Below are 15,241 nucleotides of genomic sequence, written 5' to 3'. Positions count from 1 at the left end.
CTTGTGCAGTTTTCCCGTTTACCAAGGACTTGGGCCTACCTTGCCTCCTTGGCTACTTCCCTGCCGTGCAGAAAAGCAGGCTGGGGCTCAGAGCAGCCTGAAGCTTTTTCCCAGTCAGGACCAGAGCTCAGAACAAAGGTGGAACAGCATTGTGCACGGAGCACCTGCTCTATAACAACCCACCAACATGAAGCACAAGCCAAGATGAAGAAAGCTCTGGAGGCCCGGGACAGCACCTGCACTCTCCTCTGTCTCTCGCTGTCTGGGCCTGTTGCTGTGCCTGTAAAATGAAGCATCAGATGAAAGGTCCTGCTCCTTGCTGTGCTCTCACAGTTCCTCCTCCTCCTCAGAGCACCCAGCATGTGGGGCTGAAATTTGCTCACGGTCTACCCTCCAGCCCTAGAAGCCAGAGATACCACAGGATTGGAGATACTGCAGGTTTGGTTCCAGACCACCACAATAAAAGTAAGTCCTAATGTTTTTGCTGGTGGAGAGTCTTGCCTGCAACTTGCAAAAAATGCAACATCTGTGAAGTGCAATAAAACTAGATGTGTCCATATCTGTCATCACGCCCAAGCCCAACCCCAGATTAAAGCAGAACAGACTGTGGACATGTTTACAGGAGGGAGGGAAGAAAGGAAGGAGGGAAAGAGGGAAGGAGGAAAGAAGGGAGGACGGGAGGAAGGGGGCTGAAGTCCCCCCAGTACTAACAGTCTATGATCCCACAAAGCTAAGTTCTAAGGCAATTTACCAATGGTGTCTATCAGGCACGGCAGCATTATGGTGGAAACATCAAGGGGGAAGCAAAGGGAATGAATTTTAGATATGAAATGGCATGTTGACCCCTTTCAGCCTAGACACAGCTGACTTCCCAAAGCCCAGGCCCTGTGGGCCCATGTGTGTGAAGGCTGCCAGGCTGTGCTGTGTGGGAAGACTCGCCTGTGCAGTAGACCCTTCAGTGATGCTGGTGTCAGAGGTCATGACGTGCTTCTGGCCACTAAGCTCACCAGTTACTTGGCTCACCCAGAGCTTTACAGTTCCTGTTCAGGGGCTCAATATAGCAGGGATCTGCAGGATTCAGGAACATGAAGAGGAAAGGATCTTATAAATAACTTCTGGTTAAAACAGAGCTGAAAATAAGGAGCCAGGAGAGGAAGCAAATCACTGAGCACTTATGAGTCAATAACATTGGTTTGAAAACCTTAGTGCAAATGGCTGGTCTGGTTTATTTCCTTCTCATCAAAAGATCAAATGCAGGATTGAACCTGGAGGCACCAAGACTGTGTGTGCATCTGAAGATGTGTTTGAAACAGTGCGGCTCTCCTCAGCTGAGGGTGTCTCTGCAAAGATCCTAACACGCAGGCCTTGCATAAGCATCACTTAAGGGACTCAGTCAGTTGGTGTAGCCCTAGCTGATGAGTCTCTGGACCTCTCTGTCTTCACAGGAAGGTCTGGTGGCTGGGTTGGCCTCTAAGCTCTGAGATTCTAGACAGCAAATCAGGGCTGAGACTTGGAATAAAACTCAGGAACCCAAAAGTCTGAATTAAATCTTGCCCGTGCTCACACGTCCCGTCTCCAGTCTCCCTCTTTTCCATTCTCCACAGGGCCTTCCTTTAGCTGTGACAAGGCCGCTACACTTTGTGCTCTTCTTTCTTGGATGCTAAAATTGAATGGAAATGTGCTTTATTCGCTTGCAGAGGCACAGGGCCCGGACTGAGGCCCAGGACGCCTGGCACAGAGCTGAGTCGGCCCCAAACCCCATTCCTGCCGGGGGGCCCACAAGTCCCAAGCATGAAGCTGAACTACTGAAGGAGGGACAGCCTTTCAGCCAGACCTTTCCACTGACTGCCCTGCCTGGCGCGGGAGGGAAAGGAAGAGCAAGGTCCTGGGGTCCGGGCGCGCCAGGCAGCCGGCGTGCCTTCAGCAGCAGCTGCAGGTGCCCGTGTGCACGCGGAGGACACCGCGGCTGTGCAGGTGCAGGAAGTTGAAAATCTCGGAGGGCATGGCGTGAAAGCCCGGGCGGGGCTTGACGTTGTCATAATAGTGGTGAGTGATGTAGAGGCCCGAGGGGTTCATGGGGAAGGCCCAGAAGCCGAACAGGTGCACCTCCTCGCAGAGCTCCAGCGCCGCCGTGGCCAGGATGAGGCCGGTGCTGACCCGCTTGGCGCGCACGCCCAGGCTGAGCCAGTAGCGCGACACGTTGAGCAGGTACTGCGGGTGGAAGTAGTAGACGGCCTGCGGCGACTGGAAGTCGTCCAGCACGTACTTGACGCGGATCGACACGTCGGTGTTGCGCGTGTTGTAGAAGGCGGGCAGCAGCAGCGACGCGTTCTCGTACACCTGCAGCACGCGGTAGAAGGGCCGCCGCCACTTCTCCAGCCTGTGGAACCTGGGCGGGGTGCAGGGGAGCGGGTCGGCCTCCCGCGCCCAGAGCCCGGGCCCTTGCTGCCTGAGCCCCGCACCCTGGTTCACGGGCCATCCCTGCCTCCTTTCATCTCAGTCACCTCAGCAGATGGACGTCTAGCCGTCCCTGGGGACGGTTATAGTTTTGTGAGTGGGTGCAGGAGAGGACAGTCTGGACCCAAAGGGAGGAATAGCCAGTGTGCGGCTGCAAGGGGAGGGCAATGCTTACCTCAGATGGCTGAGGTTGGCCCGGTGGGCTCAGTGGGAAATGGTGAGGGAGTGCAGGCTTTCCCTAGAGCTCCCCGGGCCTTCCCCTGTACTGTCTTCCCTGAGATCCCCAGTGACTAGCAAACCAGCTGCCTGTCCTCTCTTCCCCCAGCCCCCACCCCCACCCCCGCAGCCGCTCACTCATCTTCCCTTTACATTTAACAGCCCTCGGGTTGGCTCATCTCATTCGTGTCTAATGCTCCTTCACTTTGCTAACTGGCTGTGGTCCTGGGCCTCTGACCTGCTTTAACAACTCTCCCTCCTCTGACCCTTCATCTGAGCTGGATGGCGTGACTATGCCGGGGTTGGAGTTTTAATACCTTAACTCCCTCCCCCGAGGCCTCCCAGACAGACAGATCCCAGGAGGAAACCAGGTGGGGGTTGAGACCTTTGCAGGAGGCTTCTCCCCAGTGGTGCCTGGACACACTGCCTAGGGAGCCGCCCTCTCCCATCACACACTGGAAGCCCTCTGACCCATCACTAGGTGAAGACAGTCTAGGCCAGTGCTGTCCAAAAGAGATAGAATGCAGGCCACATATATAATTTTAAATGTTCTAGTAAGCACATTTAAGTAAGTAGAAAAATGGGTGCAATTAATTTTTATAATATATTTTATTTAAGCTGATGTACTCAAAATGCTATCATTTCAACATAGAATCAATACAAAAATTTCATGAGATAGGGACCATCCTCTTTTTTATATTACATCTTGTTAATCGGGTGTGTATTTTATACTTACAAATGGCACATCTCAATCTAGTCTGGCCCCATTTCAGTGCTGAGTTGCCACAAGACTAATGGCTACCATATTGGACAGCACAGGTCTAGAAAGAAGGCCACTGACCTCTCTGTGATGATGCTGGGGTTCACAGTGACCACATCTGTCTTCACTCCCACATCCACGGTGTACTTCTCTGAGATGGGGGGTAGGTTGCACCTGTAGGAGAGACGAGGCAGCCCAACGGCATGTGGCCAGTCTTTCCCGATGACGTGGGCCAGGGCAGGGGGAAGGAAGGGGTGAGGATCACATGAGAGAACGATGCGGAGGCAGCCAGCTGGGTGGAATCTTTGTGGCCTGGGCATGGAGGGGCCACTTCAACCACTTCCCCCACCAATAGCCCAATTACTGTGACTCTACAACCTGTGAGGGCCCACGCAGCCTCAACCCAAGTCTCTTTGCTTTAAGCTCTTATTTTCAACCCATCTTCTTTATCCAGGCTAAAGACATAAGTGAGGATCCCCAGAGATAAGAAGGGGTTCTACCTAAGGAAGAAGAAATACAAGGACCAGTCTCTAGCTCAGGAAAAGCCAGGGTGAGGTTCACACTGGTGCCAGCTACAAGGCTACCCCGGTTCTAAGCACTGCCATGGAAGACTAGAACCCAACCAGATCTGCACAGGACTCCAATGAGTCCTCAGTAGCTTCACATCTGTTGTCATTTGCTTCCATTATGCAGATGTGGAGACTGAGGACCTGAGACGTTCCATAATGTGCCCAAAGGGTCAGCACTAGAGAGGAGAAGGGACGACCCAGAGCATGAGGGTCTGCAGGGTAGAGAGTAGGGCATTAATCATGTGAAGGGCAGCTTTGAGGAGTGGGGCACCACAAGGGAAGGACACAAGGGGGGGGCTGTGGGGGCAGAAGTGGCAGGTGCAGACCAGGGTGATTCTTTTACCTGAAGACAAAGTCGGCGCTATTGATCTCCCTCCCGCAGCGGCTGTTCTTTAGGATGCCTCCGTTGCCCACCACTGCACACTTCTTAAACTGGGACCGGTAGTAGGGCATGTCCTGGGGAGACAGGGTCACAGCTTTCACCAGGTGCTCTCACCTCCATACCCACGTCCACCTCTGCTCCTCATGGCCCTGTGAGTCAGCCTTGTAGGGAACATTGGAGAAAAGTGGTTATTCCACTTTGAAGATGAGAAAAGAGGTCAAAAGGTTTGTTCTCAGTTCCACAGGCAATTACAAATGAGCTGGGCCTAGAAGCCAGGTTTCCACAGCCTTTTCCAGTAAGCCCCGGGTTGCTCTAGGTTTCCAGAGCGAAGAGAGGACAGCTTATGGCTAGCCCTGCTTGCCTTTGGTTTTCGCCATGTTTGGAAGCTCGGCGTTTTATGACTGTTAGTATACATATTTTAATGATGAATGAAGATGTTCTGGGGATGATGGCAGCAGAAATGAGTGCAGGGCCACCCTGGGGCCAAGCCCTAAACCTCACCCCTTTTAGCTCAGGGCAAGGTGCAGAACCTCTCTCTGCTCCATGAGGAGGACACAGGCCTGGGACAGAAAGGTCATATAGACTGGGATAGATGCCAGGACTTGGCAGCAACAGGGACAAGACACTGGGGGTGAGCAAGCAAGGCCACGTCAGGGGACCAGTAAGAGGCTGGGACACCCAGAATCTCTACAAAGAAAGAGCTCTGAGCACAGGGGAGCCTAGGACTTACCCTGAGTAATGGTGACATTCACCAGAGCACTGGGAGTGAGCCTCTCAGAGAGCTTTGAACTTGGCACACCTCTATGGGGAGGGGTTACCTTTGTCTGGGTACTGGCTGCCCACAAAGTCTCCCTGGGCGTGCTTTTCAAGGGACCACAGGCCAATTGGGAGGAAAAAGCAAATACTGGCCTGAGACTTGGGACACCTGCTTTTGCACGTTCCCATTTGAGGTCACAATTCCCTCGTGGGCTACCTGAGGCAGATGTCACTAGGCAGGCATAGGGCAGGAGCACAGACCTGTAGTTAAGGGTAGGGTGACCAAACATCCCAGCTGCCCAGGACTGGTGCACTTTGCCTGGGATGTAGGACTTACATTTGGTCAAACTGGGGAAGTCTGGGCAAACCAGAATTGGGCCCCCTAGTCATAAGCCCCAAGTTCAATCTTGGTTTTGCCCCATAACGAGGTGAGGGAACCATGGACAAGATTTCTGAGTTCTCAGTGATTTGGTTTTGCAAATTTTATAAAATTTGTTATAAATTAAAGTGTTGCAATTTGTGAAATTAGGATGATAATGTGTGTTTCAGGCAACTGTTTCTCACCTTGGACCTGACATGCCTTATTATTGGGCTGACCGGTGCACTGCAGCATCTCCGGTCTCACCCCACTAGATGCCAAAAGTACTCCACAGTTATGACAACCAAAAATGTCTCCAGGCATGGCCAAATATCCCTAGACCATCCCTCAGTGGAGAACCACTGGTGTCAGTGAAAGGCCTGCCCAGTGCAGCGCTCAGCACAGAGGGGTCTCAGCAAGGGAACCAGGTTGTTATTATTGGATGGCCCCGAAGGTCCCTTCCATGTCTGACACCAGGAGGCTGCTGGGCAGCTGTCCTCCCAGCACATACCAGCTGGCCCGCCCTGCAGGAGAGTGGCCCCGTCAGCATCTTGGGCTTCCGTTGGGACTAACTTCCAGGCGGGCATCATGGAAAATCACACTACAACAGGATCATCGGAAATGGGCTAAGCCTAAAGGAGATGCGGCAGCATCTATGGGAGACTCTCCTTCCTCGTGGCCCATTTTCCCTGGAGAGACAGGGCCAGGGGGCGAAGATGGGAAAACAAAGGTGTCTCATGACCAGTGGGGGAAACTGCACTGTTTGAGTTTTATCAGAGAAACAGAAACACCAAGTCATCTTTGGAGAGACCATCAAAGGCTTTTTATGTCAGTGTTTCCCAAACTTCTGTAAATCAAAAACTACCTGGGTGTGGGGACTTTCTGAAAATATGAGTTCCTGGGCTCCTTCCCAGAACCAGGTAACAAGAATCTTCAGGGTAGGAGTAGGAGACTGAGAAACTCTATTTTTTACAAACTCAAAGAGATACACACTTTTGGGGAAGTTCGGGAAAGATTTCTGTGTCTCACACTCTAGTTCAGGGGGTCTCAAATGACGGCCCCACAGAATACATTTGACCTACCACCTACCTCTGCATAGCCTGAGAGCTAAAAATGGATTTCTTATTTTGTAATAGTTGGAGAAAAATCTAAAGAAAAATATTTTGTGACATGTAAAAATTATATAAACAAATTTCAGCATTTAAGAGGAACTGAAGTATATTGGAGCACAGCCACACTCATTTGTTTACTCATGTCTCAGGATGCTTTGTGCAAGAACGACAAAGGTGAGTAGTTGTGACAGAGACCATATGGCCTGCAGAGCCTAAAATATTTACTTTGTGGCCCTTTCCAAAGAATAGTTGGCAAGCCCTTCTCTAATTCCCTGGGCCTCAGCAGTCCATGCCCATGGCCTTCCTTGGACCCATATGTCATAACCGAGCTGTGTGTCACCCACTGGCATTACCTATGTGCGATGCAAGTTCACCTGCTGTCAACCTCATGTGTCCAGGCCTTGCAAGACCCACCTGGTCAGGATGGCTCTCACCCCCTCGTTGTCCAGCACTGTGATGTAAGAGAGTACATGTGACACCTCCAACTTCCCCCCAGTGCCCCTACAATGCCCAGTCTTACCAGACACTCCACTGAGAGTAACAGAATGCCCAGAAACCCTGGGCCTTGTTTCATTAGCACTTTCCTGAGAAACCAGGCAGCCCAGGCCCTCAGATGTCATCCAGAAAGATCTGAACACACCCCCAATCAGCATTTCTACAAACTGGACTCACAAAGTCATGCTCTGAGCTCAGAACTCTCCAGGGGGTGGTAGTAAACATGTCCCATGGAACCTTCCTCTTCTTTTGGCGGTAACCATGAGAATCAGCTGAAAATACAAGCTCAGGGGCCCCTTCTCTGAGAGTCTGATGCAGCAATCAGGCCAGAAGTGAGTTCATCGCCCTAAGCTTCAGTGATCTGAGCAGTTCACTCTCAGGGATCACTCACTCTGTGGTCCCCATGACCAGGGAGCCACTGTGCTAGCCTTGGATGAACGGCTACCTCCAGATCTCTTGTGTATGAATTGAAAAAATAAATGCCTATCTTCTTTACATCTCTGATATTTTAGAGTTTCTGTTATAAGCAGCCAAACCTATTCCTAGTCCAAACCCCAGTGTTACAGATGGGCAGACTGAGGCTTTGAAAAACAAAACAACCACCTAAGGTCATCCAACACCGGACCACTCTTTCAGTGCCTTGCTTTGTATTGGTTGGTGATTTCTCGTGCACACACAACATCTGCGTGGATGTTTTTGCTCTTGTGCCTTCCTTGGGTGGGGGACAAATGCTACCATTCTCCCAGATATCTTCCAGGTGTCCTCTATAAGCAGTACAACAACCAAAATTTTACAACCACTTTCTTGCCAAAAGTCACCCAAAAGTTCACTGTGCCAGACAGAACCCCCAGGAGCCCCAGAAGGCATTCTACTGAGCCTAAGAGAATGACTAACCAGGGCCGGGACAACTGGGCGCACAGGGCACAGGGCACAGCAGAGCAGTGCCAAACCACACAGGCATGGCCACAGAGGCTGGGTCAGCTCCATTGCGCCACCCAGACCGCCCTGCCCAAAGCAGCACCTTGGGAAACATGCGAAAGATCTCCTGGTTGATGTGGTAGATGCCGCTGGTGTCCACCTCATACTTGAGCTTTGTCCCCAGGGGAGTGTTCTTCTGGGTGGTGAAGAGGAAGGAGGGGGCGTTGCAGCACCTGGACAGGGTGGACCTGTGGGCAGGAGACACACAGGAGAGACTGATGACACGGGACAGAGCAGAGCCTCCCGAGGAACAGAGGCCCCTCGGGGAGACTAGGGAGCTCGATTTTCTCCCACGCACCCCTTCCCACCCACACCTCTGCCCATGCTGTCCCCTCCCCTTTCCATACTCCTCCCAGCGCCTGGGCCTTTCAGGTGTGAGCCAGGTTTCTCTCTGTTGCCTTGTCCCCACTGCCTGCCCTGGCCTCCAGAGTCCCACCCACTTCATAGTCTGCCAACCCCCTCCCCATTTGAATAAAAGCCCCTTGATGGCAGGGACCCTGCCTCTCCGGATCCTGCATATCAGTCACACAGGTGTTTTGACAACCAGATGCCTGCCAATTGCAGGACAAATCATTCCTCATGTGGGCTTTCATCAGGATCCGCTAAGCACTCTGCTACTTCCCGGACACAGGCTAATGGAAATGGAAAAGGAGCCCCAGTGGAAACCCAGAGAGCTCTTCCTTAGGCTCCTGGCCCCAATATCAGGCTCCAGACAAGGCGTGTTCCCTGTATGATGGGGTCAAAAAGCCAAGATACACACTGTCGACAGAAATGTGCTATTTCACTCATTTAGAAACTGGTTTAGGAATAGGGGAAGGTCAGAAATTTGGGATGGTGGGTCATTCAGGATGACTTCCTGCAGAAAACAGAATCTGGTTGCCAAAACCAGTTTTCAAGAGTTCATGATTTAATTTAAAAAAAAGAAAAAAAAAGAACCATGTGGTTTTCACTCACAAAAACGCTCAAATATGAGCTCCCAGAAGGGTGAACACTGAGATGAGGCAAGCAGGCTTAAAACAAACACCCTCTAAGGGGGCATGTGGCTGATGAGACCAGCTTGGGAGTCAGCCAGCCAGAGAAGCCTGGTTTTTCTCTGTTCTGCGGCTGGCATCCCACCGGCAGTGCATTCTCCCAGGCCTGCTGGCAAGGCCTGGTGATGAGGTCAGATCCTGGGCACATCCTGCTCCCCCTGCCCTGGCTGCAGAGGGGCTGGGCTTGACAAAGGATACAAATTGCTGTCCACTCATACTGGGGACTTTGGGCCCACGAGGACACACTGTCTCCTAAAACAGCAGCAGCGGGTTGAGGTCACCCTGGCCTTCCTCTCCTGACTCTGGCTCCAGGCACAGTCACATCCGGTGTCCAGGTGGCCACGGGAGGAATGGAATACTTTCCCCACGGAGCCTGGATGGTGACCATTAAAACAGGAGGAGTTTTCTGAAAAGTTCACACCCAAGGCCCTGGATGGAAACTTGGCTTGCCAACCTGGTGTCTAAAAGCCTGGGTTCTAGTTTCTGCTCTGCCCCCACCAGCTGTGGGGTTTGGGCAGGTCTCTTCCCCTCACTGGGCCTCAGTTTCCTTATCTGTGGAATACAGAGCTGGCTCTTCTGACCCTCTGAAATTCTGTGACTCCAAGTTGCCAAAGCCAGGAAAGTTATACAAGTAGTTTTTTATGACTTTATCTCTTGCAAGGATTTCACAAGGGAGTTCAGCTGGCTACTGGTTATGGAGAACATTCTTTCCAATGGAAGGTGGGATTTCAGAATGTGACTGAGGCATCCCCAAGGAAAGGCCAGAAGCCTGGCCAGGCAGGGGCCACGGGTCAGCTTGACAAACCAGCATCTGACCTGTTTATCTTTGTTGGTCTGTAAACTTGATCTTGTCAGCCCACTGGAGAGTACCCCGCTGTAGGAGACTGACATACTAACCAAACTCCCAAGTGCCTGATATATAAACCAGTACGCCAATGTGTCTGCTTTGTAGGCGATGGGGTGAGGGAAGGCCTTGGTAAAGGATTCCTTTCCTGTAGCTGGAATGCTCATGCCCGTCTTCTAGCACAGCCTCTCCACCCCGCCCCACTTCACTGCACAGGTTCCTGTAAACCTGAATTGAGAATCTCTTTATTGGTCCATGAGCTTGTAATAAGAGCAAAAGGTAGTGATGACTGGCCTTGAAGGTTTTTCCTTTTAGAGCATGGTCAGACCTGATGTCACCTCTCTTTGCCACACCTGAAACTAGTCCCTCACCCCCACCCCAGAAGGGTCTGAGTTTTCTGAGAGTCTCTCCCCTGGAAACTGCTGGCTAATCCCTGACAAAGGGCCCTTCTCTCTGTTTTTCTCCTGCCACAGTGTCTTCCTGCTGCTTATTATTATTAATTTCTTTCCTTATACTGTGAATCCCACTGATGAGGCTTCTGTCCACTCTCAGCCTGGACAGCATCCTTCTGCATCTCCCTGACCTCGTCCTGCGACTCCCTCAGTGCTCTCAGGCCTCACCCACCCAAGGTGGGGGGCAGCATCTGCCTGTGCAGTCCCCACAGTAACTCTTCTTTCTAAGGGGTGGATTTGGGACAGCACTTGCAGCCCAGACCTTGGACCTGCTCCCCTTCTTCCTATATTTGGCTCAAGTTCACGTTCTACTTCTACGATAGGCAGGTCTTTGCAAACTACTGTCAGGCCTTAGCTGGGTTCCACAGTCTCACAGAGGCCTCTGGCTCCATGAGCTCGTAATCCAATTTATACACACATTGCCACGATCCTATCAATTCTATTTAATAAGTTCTACCTGCACTAAAGTAATACCATAAACTCACAGATTTTCAAGGTGGAAAGGATCACTATAGTTAACCATTAATCAAAAAGAGTGGACTTCACTAGTTGCTTAGCTCTCAAAGACTGGAGTACTTGAAGATACAACTCTTATCTCTCTGGGAGCTTACAATCTGTCAATTTTGGTTAGAGAGCAGTGAGGAAATAATCTACAGCAGCACTCAAACATCTAGTATAGGCTGTCAGAGCCCAAGAGCTCAGAGGAGGGGCTGCTGGGTTGGAGCACCTGCCCCAGGAGTGAGGAGGGAGATAGGGTGAGGCCATGGAAGGTCCTTAATGTGCCTTAACACATAGGCCTGCTGGAGTCCTCCTGCAAATCCCTGTGCCTTTATGAGTCTCAGTGAGCCTCAGCTTTATTGGAGACAACACCACTGACCTTGCAGGGATGCTGCAGGGGTGACAATGTGGAGGACAACACCCACCAGGTGCCCATCTCAGCCTGGGTGCTGAGTCAGAACCTCCCCATTGCCCAGACTCCCAAGCCCGGTCAGCGCCAGCTCCAGGGAGATGCCCTGGGACTGGGCTTTGCAGGACAAAGAGGATCTGCAGAGATGGTAAGAAGAAAACCCCCAGGAAAGGACAGACGAGTCATAGGTACTTGAACTGGTTGGCTTCGGAGATGTTCATTGCCCATTTGCACATCTGCAGGCTCCTCCACCTGTCGAACAGCTCCGACTGCTTCACCCTTGGGGTGTGGAAGACAAAAGAGTCCATGAGGGGAGAGGGCCTGGGGAGGGAGATGGGACGGGGTGGAGTGGGTCATTGGGGAGAAAAAGGGACATCTGTAATATTTTAAACAAAAATAAAATTAAAAAAAAAAAAAAGAGTCCATGAAAGGGCCAGCCTAGACCAAGTGTTGTCATTCCCAAGCATGCTCCCTTCCTGCTCCCCCATCTGCCAAATCCTGGGCTGGTCCTTTGTATTAACTGTATTTTCTTATTTTCTGTATTCTTGATGCTCTGGCATGGGGGGGGGGGGGGGTTGCTGATTCCTGGAGATGGCAAATAATTCTCCTGCAAGCACGCCTTTCATATGCACACCAACCAATCCAGAGCCCAAACCCACAACCACCTCCTTCATCAACCCAACCACTAGCTCACTGCCCTAATCATTCCAGGGCCAAGTATCAGACCACTAAGGGCCCACTGCAGAGCCCACCCAAATTATTCAAACTAGCCAATCCTAAACCTGTCCACCCCACCTTGCCCATTCCTTCCCGTGAGAACCACATGAAGGCTCTAACTCAGGTTTCCCCTCACCCCTCTGCCTCCTACCAAGCCTGGTGCTTCCCCATGTAGCCCTGGATGGCCTGCTATGCCTCCTGTTTCTAGGGGTCTGGGAGTATAAGGACTTCTTCTTTCACGATATCATTTCCCTGACTGTGTGTCTTACTATATCTGATTGAAACAAATTCAGGGGACATTTTAAAATATTCTTCCTCAAGTGCTCACCCCCAAGAACCTGCCCAGACGTCCCAAGAACATGTCTATAAAGGGTGAGAGACTGCTTCCCCAAGGGAATGTCTGTACATCACTCACACCATGCTTAGCACACAGTAGGGCTCATGACAGGGCATGCCCTTTTCTTTCTCCTTCCCAAGGGCAGATCACAATTTCCAGATGACACAAAGGAAGGGATGAGAAGCCTGAGACGTGTTGCTTTTGTCTGAACAACCATCTGCAAGGCTTACACTCCTTAGTTTTTAAACATCTCAGCCAGTAATACCCTAAGGTGCTCTCAGGAAAAGGAATGTCTAAATCATGTGGGATTCTCCCTTTGACTGAAACCAGCAAAAAACATTAGATCATGGCACCCTTTTTCCACTGCATCAGACGGGAGTTTCTTAGGAACACTGAGAAATGCTGCATAGATCCTTAGTTCTTTAAAGCAGAGCCATGACTTACCTCTCCTCACCACCCACACTCTCCCTCTCAGGGCCTGCATCCTGCAGCTGTTCAGGGTCACTTGGCTGTGGACCAGTTCGGAAGCTGGCTGGTCTTGGGCGTGGTACAGAGAGCAGCTCTATAAAGGTCATTCTGGTTTGCGCAAGAATGGGAAAGTGACCTGCCCCCAGGAGCTGGGCCTTATCAAAAAAACTACTGTAACCATGGTTCTTACTCTGGAGTCCACAGAAGGGCTTAAGGGAACCCATGAGCCCTCTGAATCATAGGCACAATCTCATGTCTAGCCACCGCTGTGCACATCTCGAGGAGAAATTGAAGCTTTCATCAGCTTCCTAAAGCCGTCCATGATTCAAAAAAAAGGGCAAATACTCGCTTAACCGTAAGATTAAAAAAACAGACAACCCAGCCGGGCGTGGCTCAGCAGTTGAGCGGCAACCTAGGATCCAGGAGATCAGGATTCGATTCCCGGTCAGGGCACATGCCCTGTTGCGAGCTTGATCAATGACTCCCTCATCATTGATGTTTCTATCTCTCTCTCTCCCTCTCCTTTCCTCTCTCTGAAATCAATAAAGATATATTTTTTTAAAACAACAACAACAAAACCTAACAGGTTCATTCCACAGAGCTGTTTCCCTGTGTTTAATTGCAGGGAGATATATGTTGTTCCCAAACAGGGCAAGCCTCAGCTACAGAGGGGACACATGTCAGGTGGGGGAGGGGTGATTGCAGGAAAAGTCATGTAGGTTGGCAACAAAGTACATGAATTTGGGAAGCCGAGGCAGACTTGGGCTTCAGACCCAGTTCAAACACCTCCTAACTATGGGACCTGCTTGGCAGCTTTAAAGAGATGGAAGCAGCCCCTCCTCTCATCTTGACCCTTCCTTCTGGCTTTCCCAAGCCTCCCACAGCAGCTCTCATCTCTCAAGCTCAAGTGACATCAGAAGAGAAGTGTCATTACACAGTGGTATCCTCGCTCATACACTGCTTCCCTCCCCTACTTCCAGCAACCCACAGGCCCTAGAGCAGCCCCTATACTGCCAGTGCCTCACAGAAACACAGCTGTGGCGACACTGCAGGCTGGGGTCCCAAGTTCAACTGTTACCATTGTCTGAGTCCCATTCTCTGTGCCTCCAAAGCTCTCGTCTCACTCTGGACCAAGGTTGGGGCCTGAACACCCTGAATCCTGGCTCCATCCCCAACTTGCAATGTGACCTCGGATGAATCATTTAATCCCTCTGAGACTTAGATGCTTTATCTGTAAGATGGATACAATAACCTCTGCCCTGCCCAACTCCAAGGCTGTCAGGAAGATTAAATGAGAAAATAGTTGTAAAAATATTTTCTAAGTTGCTTTACAGATGCACAGATCATCTTTAAAGATGAAGGGTTGATCCCAGATATCACTAACATTCCAGAAGAATAAAAAACATATAAGCCTACCAGATAAATAGAATAATGGGATGGGTCTCAGTGAAGGAGGGATCTCAACAAGTGTGTGGAAGAAGGGGTGACCTAAGGAGGAATGGCACAGCCCAGAGATAGAGCCGATTTGCACAGAAAATTTTAAAGGTGGGTGGAGGGCTGGGAAGGGACATGGTGTTAAAATGAGGATCAGTTGTGAGTCCATATCCAGAACTATCAAGCCCACCCCCACAGCAGCCAAACATTTAATGTCAAGCAAAGGGGGGAAGAGGGAATGAATCAGATCATCAGTTCCTGCTTTTTAAAAAAATTATCATTCCCAGTGAAAAGATCTGGATGTTCTCACAGCAAAAGGGCCAGCAACAATCTTAACACCTACCCTCAATGAAAGCCTGTTCTCAGTCTCAGGGTAATATCAGCTTTGTATCATTTAAATATGAACAGATAACCAAGGGTCACCTGGGCATCCTGAAGGAAACAGACCAAGATAAACCATCAGATAAAATGATCACGGAGAATTTATTAAGAAATTCAAAACATTAATTTGAAAAAATATATGCAGCCCTCTGTTCATTGCAGCATTATTTACAACAGCCAAGATATGGAAGCAGCCTACGTGTCCATCCACAGATAAATGCATAAAGATGCGGTACATATACACAATGGGCACTACTCAGCCATAAGAAAGAATGACGTCTTACCATTTGTGACATGAATGGATATTATGCTAAGTGAAACAAGTCAGACAGACAAAGAAAAATACCATATGATTTCACTTATATGTGGAATTTAAAAACCAAAATCAATGAACAAACAAACAGAAACAAACTTTTAGATACAGAGAACAAACTGGTGGTCCACAGATGGGGGGGGGTTGGGAGGATGGGTGAAAAGGTGAAAGGGATTAAGAAGTACAAATTGTCAGTTTTTAAAATAGTCATGGGGATATAAAGTACAGCTTGGGGAATATACTCAGTTACATTGTAATAACTATGTAAGAAATC

At 50.3% G+C, this 15,241-nt stretch overlaps 1 protein-coding gene across 3 annotated transcripts in view; it reads right to left on the bottom strand.

The window, feature by feature from the left end:
* Positions 1-939: 939 nt before the first annotated feature.
* Positions 940-15,241, bottom strand: part of ST8SIA5 (ST8 alpha-N-acetyl-neuraminide alpha-2,8-sialyltransferase 5) — a 42,428-nt gene continuing 28,126 nt past the window's right edge. For 2 of the 3 annotated variants that reach the window (XM_081150195.1, XM_081150197.1), the window contains 5 exons: positions 11,510-11,596; positions 8,127-8,271; positions 4,346-4,458; positions 3,515-3,607; positions 1,191-2,389 (listed from right to left, as the gene is read on the bottom strand). In XM_081150195.1, coding sequence (XP_081006321.1) covers positions 1,921-2,389; positions 3,515-3,607; positions 4,346-4,458; positions 8,127-8,271; positions 11,510-11,596 — 907 coding nt within the window. In that variant the 3' untranslated portion in view covers positions 1,191-1,920. Of the gene's footprint in view, positions 2,390-3,514; positions 3,608-4,345; positions 4,459-8,126; positions 8,272-11,509; positions 11,597-15,241 lie in introns of all 3 variants that reach the window. The other variant, XM_081150196.1, reaches the window with a different exon arrangement.

Source organism: Miniopterus schreibersii, assembly GCF_964146895.1.
Source record: "Miniopterus schreibersii genome assembly, chromosome: 10".
In the NCBI taxonomy this organism is placed as follows: Eukaryota; Metazoa; Chordata; class Mammalia; order Chiroptera; family Miniopteridae; genus Miniopterus; species Miniopterus schreibersii.
Note: the sequence above shows the minus strand (reverse complement) of the source record. Positions and strands in the feature narration are given on the sequence as shown.